Here is a 9118-nt window from a genome sequence, read left to right on the forward strand (position 1 = left end):
ATGATGATTCTTGCTTTCGTATTGTTAATGTTTTCAATTGTACACGGAAGGGGTTTGTGACCACTACCATTTTAGTAAGGGATTTATCCTCATATTGTTGGAGAAACCATTCTTTGCTAACATGGCTCAGCCTAGCAATGGCTGGGAATTTCTTGTCCCAGAATGCAAAAAAAAATGTCCGCCACTTTGTTGCTTTCAGCACGTTTTCTAATGAAGTCAAGCCCCTTCTGGATGTCCGCTGCTGCACTATGCTGTGTCTTACCATAGACAAGAGGCATATACACCTTCTTCACCAACTTTCAGTTAAGGTGACGGCTAACGGCTTCCTTGACACTAGCTTCCAGAGATTATGATGGAATCTCCTCTTTGAAGTCCTCTAATAGTGAGGAATATAGGTCATATACTTGATCCTCACCATCAACCCGTCAAAAGTTAGTACGCACTGCTAGATCCTGGAAATAGCTCATTATCTGGTAAGCAGACGAGGATGCATCACATATATATGTGACATCCGCAACCTCAGATTTGGGTTTAGCATTTACCTGTTTCCTTCCATCCAACCTGGGAAGGGATCCCTCCATGTGCTCTCTATGACACTTGGCCTGATTGTTACCACCGGTATCTCTCCTCGCATGCAGTTGATGACCATCTCGCCCATGGCCTTTGTGAACACATAAGTGTCTTGCCAACCATAGAGTTTGGCCCTATGAATAAATAAATTGCACAAATCAAATACTTCATGTGTGTATTCGTATCTACAGACATGAGAAAGTAACAGGGAAATACTAGAATACCTCGACTACCTAACTCTTTCATTTCAGGAGTAACAGAAGCAGAGGCAGAAGAATGCCTTCTGGAGTCAAAAGCCAACTTGATCTCAGCCTCGATATCCAACACGGTATTCTGATGTGCCGAAAAATCTGAGGAACCTATCCCCTTTGTTATGGTATCCCCTAAGCAAAATGGCTTCTCTAGTATCAAACCTTGCCTCTGCCCATTCACATATGCTGTTTGGCCAAAAACATGACATGCAAACATACTGCTAAAGCTTGTTTGTAAGCTTTTGAGATTAATAGAAACAGGTTACCATTTGATTTCGACCACAAGAAACTCTTATTTGGCATTCTGACCTGTTGATACTTGCAAGAAGAGCTTCAGTCTTCGAAACCGCTGCGCGAAACTCATTATCCGGAATGGCCCCACGGTGTTGATGTCTAGTGCTACATCATACCTGCAAGTTGCAATACTTTTATTGCTATGGAATGTGAACTTACACATTTAGTAATGGAAGCAATCCTTGGTGCAAGACTAGTATAGCTTCACGAACCTCTCATCAAAAGTGGTATTTGCTGCAGAGTTTACGATAACATCCACTTCTTCCGCGATCTCTTTGGCTAACTCAGGAGCAATGCCAATGTAGGCTTCCCTGAAATTACCAACGACTGGAACCTGCTTGCTTAATACAAAGCTGTGGTAGTTTTTCCCATGGATTTCCTGTAAACATCTGAACAACTCAGTATCTTCTACCTGTATTGCAGACGGAAAATATGGTCATTTGCATGAAGAACAGAAAGTAGTCCGAAGTAATCATCATACCTCGTTCTTCAATCTTTTCATGGCTGCTTCATTGTCCTTGGCCTTGATCAACACGTATATTTTACCAACATCAGGATTTGTCCTTAAAATGGGATCGATAAGAACTGATGATCAGAATCATACAAAGTAGAATGGAAGAACAAAGGAAGGAAGTCAGGTAGCTTAGAGCAAGACAAAGGCAGAATGGAAGAACAGCCTAAAAGTGGGGGGCCAGACAGAAACTGTCTCACTCAAACTGGCATTTGAAAATGCTACCCGCCCTTCCCCTATTTCTGCATTTCATTCTTCTATTCCTTCTGCTTGCTTTTCTAGTTAAGCTGCTCATAAACTAGATCCATAAAACTCACTCAGCTACTGTCTTCTTTCTATAATTGGTCTCTAAGTCCAAGTAATCGAAAAAGTATAATCCTCTTCCCAGCTCCGCCACCTCCTTTCTACCGAGTATGCTCTACTTGAAAGAACATATTTATCAATAAATAAGTGCATTACTATATTCACAGCTACAAACTAAGCCTAATTTCCAATATGTCATATGTATCACTTTGATGTTGTGGGATCACTGGCTTCTTGCTCAACGGATTTCGCTTCTGCACTTGACTTGAGAAGGGCGAAGCCTTCATGACCGGTACCGGTATCTGTTCAAGAAGTCAGTACTTATGCGGCACTGAACAAAGGGTGAGATCGATGAAATGCAATACATGTTTGAATATTTCCTATCTTCTTCCAGCCATCAAACTTGTTCAATTCGTTTTCTTGAGATCTGTGGAATAGTGATATCATACTTGAATCCACATTCCCAGTATTTGAGGAAGAAGTAGAATCTTAGTCCTTTCGAATTTCTAAGTTGGGAATTTGATATCGACTAAATCAAGAAACTCGATTTCACTATGATATGACCACTGAACCCTTTGATGCAACATTTCTTGTTTCCAGAAGATCTCGGATGGTTTCTGAAGCTTCCATGATCTTGTAAAAGAAAGAAACCCTTTCTATAAGTCATGAAGACGTGGACCAAAAGACTAAGAAACTGCACAATCTATTGATTGACTGAAAAACGCAAGCTGAGTAACTTGCTTGAATGATCGCTCCGGCTCTGGGCCGTCTGATCTTCGGGATGCAGAATAGGGGATCGCTTGCCAACCGTTAGTTAGGACCAGTGAAAACCCACGCTTGGTGAAGGCGAAGTTCAGTTTGGAGATCTAACAATTCCTTATGTCGTGTATCCTCGATTGATGCAGCCTCAGATGCTTCAATTGTAGATTTGAGTATTGAGCGAAAGGTTACACCACCTATAGGTTCTGTATTACAGGCCAATCCTACTCCACTAGTACCAATAGGCGGCATAGGGGAAAAAGCACAACACCTAGGAATAGGAATCAACAACACAAAAACTTTCTGAGAAATTACCCAGCAAGAAAACGTATGCGCGTGGGCGCAACGGATTTCGCTCCCGTGCGCTCATCCCTTGCTTGTTCTTTCGGACTAGCACTCTTTCCCTCTCTTTGAAGTAGATTTCTCAGCTCCACGAGTCAAACGAAATAAGGCGAAAGGCCCACTACTTCTTCATTCATGGCTTATTGATTTGATTGATCCCCCTTTCGTATTCATTCGACCTGAGGTGAGGTTGGAACAAGAGTTTTCATAAAAAGAATGGTTCTTTTATGCAATTATGAACGGGCAGGCCTCTTGTGGATTCCTCCAACTCTATGAATGAAGGGGGGAGTATGAGGAAGGCCGATTTTCTTTCTATATGAAGATGAAAAAAGGATCCGGGTCAAACATTTCTTACTTTTGTTGAGTATGACTGAATGAGGAAGAGCTCCTTATGTGGTATCACTTTACCACCATCTGAAATGCGCGAAACTCCGATTGGTGGAAGCCAGTCCATGAAGATTCTCCCTTCTCTTACGTGAAATTCCCCTCTTTCGGTAAGCATCCAGTATCTCAGCAAATGAACATTTCTCTAAGCTTATCCTGTAGCTTATACGTCGTTTGAAAGCTGCTCCAAGGATCCAACGAATAGCTAAGGTTTGTTGACGATCCCTGGCTACAATCCCAGGAACATCATAAATAGTACCTGCGACTCCTACTTTGACCACTTCGCATATTGGCTTTATATTATCTACGGCGTCAACCATAAGTTTTATTACATCGCGTTCAGTTCGAGCTAGGCGGTGAAAAGTTTTATAAACAATAGCACGAACTCTCGTTCTTTTACCATCGATCATGCGAAAGTTTACCAATTTCTTGATCAATTCTTTTTGCTCACCATCAAAGTCCCCCATATAGCTGAGAATTTCCGAGCAATTGGAAGCCGCTTTCGATGACGAGGCCGATAAATTTATATTACGCGATCGTTACTGTCCATCTTTTTCAGCTCTGCTCCCGAAAAGAGAAAGGAAAGGAGACTGATCTTGACGTCGGCGTTGGTTTTTCCAACGAAAAACAAGAACATTCTTTCACGAACTTCCATGACAAAATGCTAGTTGCCTTGTAACGCATACACTGGAGCGTTTGTCCCATCGACGAAGGCCACTATACGCGTTTTCTGAAGAGCAACATTCTCTTATAACCAAACATCGCAAAGACAGAAAGGAGTATCCTGAACGTAAGGCCAATGGCTAGCATACTTCGCTGAACACTCACGATATTCAGCTAAAGCTGGATGCATATTCCATTATATTCTATTATATTCTATTATATTATATCTTGCCTTGGTAGAGCGAAACTTTGAACCCAACACAAGCAACTCTCCCGGTTTAGCGATATTGATGGGTTCCAGCCTCATTCCACTAGCCCTAAAAGCATTCTAAATATATAAAAGAGGGGGAATGGATTCTACAAGAAAAGGCGGGCAAAGGTAGTTCAGGGGTCAATTCTTGGAGCATAGCTCATTTCTAAGTCCCCAACCCATCTCGTGCTCGTGCTGTACGCGATCGAATCTTGCGGCCGGATAGAGCAATGGAATCACCGAGTCGTATGAAAAGAGGGCTCTTCTTTTTAATCTTAACACAAAGGCTAGCTCCCCTGGGGGTTGTCATATTACAATCATTTGTATTACTTTCCTACCAATCCTGAACTAGCTATGACCCTTATAGCGAGCCTCGCTTTACCGTTTCAGATAGAAACATATGGCGCTCCTAAAGTCGATTGGATACTTTCTTTTTTATTGAATTAAGCTAAGCCGTGGACTTTCTCACGTGAAGAACTCCTTCTTATGAGCTCATGGACTTGATCAATGCTAGTTCAAGTTCACGTCATATTAGGAAATTAGTTCATTAATTCGTTTATTTGCCAACGAAGAAGCCTTGCGCTACTCGGAAAGTACTGACTAGAGGGGGGGCGTGTGGATCCACAGTCCTAGCCATTCTCACAACGGGATAATAAAGCGAACAAAGACCATGAGAAGAGATTACAACATCCAGAACGAAGCCTGTCAAGCCAACCTTCCCTCACTGCGAAAATGCAACATCCGGCGTACTCATTGGCTTTGACCTCAGATTCATTACTTGCTAGAGAAGTAGTTTACATAACTGTCACAGCTCCAATGCGATAATCTTGTTAATCAGCAAAGTAGCTAGCCTAAATAAGGAGTTTACAATCGCTTGACTATAAAGTAAAGAGCGGCTAATGGGAGATTGCTTGAGTAGGCTCAGTAAGGGATTACCCGCGGGCAGGGTGAAAGAGCTTTCATTAATAGTATGAACTGGTGGATCAGCAAGATAGCTAGAGCTCCTTAAAGGAAAGCAAAATCCAATTCTATATTATATCAAACTATAAAGCAAAGATGAGGAAGCTGCGCCTTTACTCGCTCGAATTAGAGGAAAAAGGGGATATGCAGCAGTAACAGCTTTTCTTTCAATAGTAAGCAGGAAATGCGAATAAGAGAAGGGTAGAAGAAGCGATCCGCGCATTTCCTTATTTCACAACGGATTTGACTCGTTAGAGAAATCATTTCTTAGGTATGCTACATTCTTTGAAGAAAGAGTAGGTTCTGCTATTTAAGACTTAGAGGAAGTGATTTCCGGGAACTAGCAGACCAAGCCAATCAACAAGGAAAGCCTGTCAAGCAAGGAAGCCACCAAGCAAACCTTTAATAAGCATCTCTAGCGCAGTCACTTCTCTATAGAAAGAAAAAACCTGCAGTCAAGACTAGTCACATTAGTGAAACAAGTGATTCGCTGACATTCAATTCAAATAGAAAGAGTAGTCACAGCTGCGACAAGTTGCTCTAAGAGGAAGGAGTTGACTTACTTTCAATTCCTAATACAGCAAGAGCGGATTTTTTTCATGTAGCATTTCTACCCCTATAGGATTTCCCATCTTAACCGAGAATGGGTGCCCACCTTGTACGTACCGAGAATGGGTGCAGCCCACCCCATCTAAAGTAGCCTGAAATTCGTTCCTCTACAATCCAGAGCAGTCCGAACATGTACCGCGATCTGGACGGACAAAGAATGCCGTACACTTGAGTGACCCCCTTTTCTGTGACCACCACCAAATTCAAAAGAAGAGGTGAGATCACCCTGAAAAAATCCTTTGTAGCTCTTAAAATATGGGCCAACCTCTCCATTAATATTGATACTCACTGCACCTCCTTCTACCACTTGTTTAATCCAACCTCTCCACTTCTCACTAAAGAAAACCCTTTTTAAGCAAAACCTCTTGTAGAAAATCCCAATTCACCCTGTCATATGCTTTTTCAAAGTCTAGCTTTAGTATGACCCCCTCTTGTTTAGTCCTCCTAAGCTCATGAAACACCTCATGGATAGTGACCACCCCATCTAAAATATTTCCGTTTTTCATAAATGCCGTCTGACTCTTACTCACCACCTTATCTGCAACTCTCTCAAGCCTATTTGTCAGTACTTTAGTCACAATTTTCTAACAAACATAATATAAACATATTGGCCGATATTGCTTGATAGTTGCAGCATCTTTCGTTTTAGGAATCAGAGTAACCACCCCATAATTAAGTCTTCTAAGTTGCAACTCCTCAGCATGCGGGCTATCAAGCATTCTTTTGACCATCTCTTTAACCATCTCCCAAAAATGTTTCTAAAAGATTACTGGTAAGCCATCTGGGCCAGGAGCTGTATTGGTTTTCATCTCTTTAACTACTAACTCTATTTCCTCCATAGTGAAAGGCTTAGTCAACTCTTCATTGTCTAGTTCTGATAGCATGTGCTCTGTTGACCAAGGGGCTTCCACCAAGAGATATGTCCCCCCTGTCCTCTGAACCAAATAGTCTCTTATAGTAACTAGAAATGTGTTCTTGCAACTCTTTCTCATCTTGTATAACATTTCCTTCATGTTCCAAAGAAGCAATATTACATTTTATGTGTCTTCCATTGGCAGCACTATGGAAGAATGAAGTATTTGCATCTCCCTCAAGTAACCACTGACAAACTGACTGACAATGTGGACTGCATGAGCAATGTCAGGCCGGGTCACAGTGAGGTACACAAGGCTGCCTACAAGATGACGATAGCGAGTGGTATCCCTCAAGAGGAGTACCATCACTAGGGCGCAATTGGAGATGGAGCTCCATGGGTGTAGCGGCAGTGTGTGTATCAGTAAGACCTGAGCGTGAGATCAAATCCTGAGTATAGCGATGCTGAGAGAGATAGTAACCATCATTAGTTTGATCAACCTCAATTCCCAGAAAATAACTGAGAGAAAATCAATCTGACATCTTGAATTGCTCACTCAACTTTTTCTTCACAAAAGCAATGTACTTCTGATCATCTCCAGTGATCAACATATCATCAACATAGAGAAGAAGCAAGGTACGACCGCGGTCAGATGTATGAGTGAAAAGTGCAGGGTCATGCTCACTAGAAGAGAAACCAGCAGCTTGAACCACAGAGCTGAACCGCTCAAACCAAGCACGAGGTGGTTGCTTTTTTCCCATAGAGGGCCTTTCGAAGGCGACAAACATGACCATCAGGAACTTCAATACCCAGAGGTGGCTGCATATAGAAAAAACTCATGTAGATCACCATGAAGGAAAGCATTTTTGACATCCATTTGAGAGATTTGCCAAGATCGAGCTGCAGCCACAGCAATCAGAGTACGAACAGAAATTGAAACAACGCAACCGTACTATCTATTGACGATAATTTGATTGCTGACAACACGACAACATCACGCTTCTCTTTCTTATTCTTATTTATATAACTGTCACTTTACCGGGCCGGAAAAGTGACACCGTCACGTCTCAGGGTCGTATGCCTGGAACAAGAAGGGTCGTCGTACAATTTCGGCGATTACAAAAAAGAAGGAGGCGAGCTCCCTATCCCTCTTTGTCTTTCCACTTCCCTCGTTCAGGAACAAACACTTCGCCAAATTCTTTTGAGTCCCGGCCCGGTTTTTCCCCACTAACCAATTACGTTACGACCACTGAACAAACTTGGTTGACGAACATGGTTTATGCGCCGCTAATCTAGCGGCTTGTCGAGCATTTGACAAACTCACACCATCCATTTCAAATGGGATTTGTCCCGTGGACACACGAGCAATCCAACCCGTCGGATTTCCTTTTCCTCTTCCCATTCGAACTTCTGCGGGTTTCCCCGTAATAGGAAGATCTGCGAGAACTCTTACCCATATCTTACAATTTCTTCGGAATTGTCCGCTCATAGCACGATGGAATTGTCCGATTGTAGCCCGACGCGCTGCTTCAATGGCTCGATATGAAAGACGACCAGCTCTACAACTTTTGGTGCCATATCTTCCAAAACCAAGTTGTGTACCATCCGGTTCGCGACCCCTACTACATCTGCATTTAAAATATTTACTATATTTCGTACGTTTCGGATATAGCACGTCCCTTCTTATTTTGACTATATGAGATCCGCACTTTGACACCTGAAATTCCGTTACGAGTAGATACTTCCGCAGGAGCATAATCGATTTTCTGGTTAAATACATTACAAGATGTTTTTCCATACTTTCCGCATTCAGTTCTAGCTATTTCCGCACCCCCTAATCGACCAGAACAACAAATACGTATCCCCTCCACCCCTTTTGGCATTATTAATGGAATATCCTTCACTATTTTACTAAAAATGGAACGAAATGAGATTGGATTGTTCCTCAGTTGAAAAGAGATGTCTTGAGCAATCAGAGAAGCACTTTGATAAACAGATTTGATCTTTACCGACTCAATTAAGGTATTAGTGTTTGTTCTATTAGACAAAAAAGATCGCATTTTTTGCACTTCGTTCAAATAAGAGTTGTACCCGTACGGAATTATCCTCTTTCTCAGTATGATCTCTATCATCATCTCTATTCCCTTTATCAATTTTCCTATCCTACCTAGGTCTATGAATTTCTCTATCAATTCCATTACCTTATCCTTACCCATGAGGTTCCTACATTTGATCCTAAATTGAGCTAGGAGTTGTTTCCGGGCATACTCAAAAAAAGGGTTATTATACACCCCAACCCCATCCCTTGGAAAAAAGAAGGTAGCACCGAAGAAAGGAAAGAGCGATATGGTGGTTTTTGTTGTTCCCGC

At 42.1% G+C, this 9118-nt stretch overlaps 1 protein-coding gene across 1 annotated transcript; it reads right to left on the reverse strand.

Moving 5' to 3' along the window:
• Positions 1 to 445: 445 nt before the first annotated feature.
• Positions 446 to 2216, reverse strand: LOC141028956 (fatty acyl-CoA reductase 2, chloroplastic-like). The gene is made up of 7 exons (XM_073506120.1): positions 2105 to 2216; positions 1597 to 1700; positions 1328 to 1527; positions 1131 to 1231; positions 809 to 1007; positions 543 to 704; positions 446 to 452 (listed from the first exon to the last, which is right to left on the reverse strand). The coding sequence occupies exons 1-7, from the start codon at positions 2214 to 2216 to the stop codon at positions 446 to 448; spliced, it is 885 nt and encodes a 294-aa protein (XP_073362221.1).
• Positions 2217 to 9118: the final 6902 nt, after the last annotated feature.

This window comes from Aegilops tauschii, unplaced genomic scaffold, assembly GCF_002575655.3.
Source record: "Aegilops tauschii subsp. strangulata cultivar AL8/78 unplaced genomic scaffold, Aet v6.0 ptg000329l_obj, whole genome shotgun sequence".
Taxonomy (NCBI): domain Eukaryota; kingdom Viridiplantae; phylum Streptophyta; class Magnoliopsida; order Poales; family Poaceae; genus Aegilops; species Aegilops tauschii.

What these genes read in the sequence shown, in the direction of transcription:
- LOC141028956 (XM_073506120.1), bottom strand. Translation starts at nt 2,216, where the DNA reads ATGAAGGCTTCGCCCTTCTCAAGTCAAGTGCAGAAGCGAAATCCGTTG. An exon ending in CATATTGGAAATTAGGCTTA is followed by an intron (nt 1,701 to 2,104) that starts GTTTGTAGCTGT and finishes TCTGATCATCAG; the next exon opens with TTCTTATCGATCCCATTTTA. An exon ending in GTTACTCCTGAAATGAAAGA is followed by an intron (nt 705 to 808) that starts GTTAGGTAGTCG and finishes ATTTATTCATAG; the next exon opens with GGCCAAACTCTATGGTTGGC.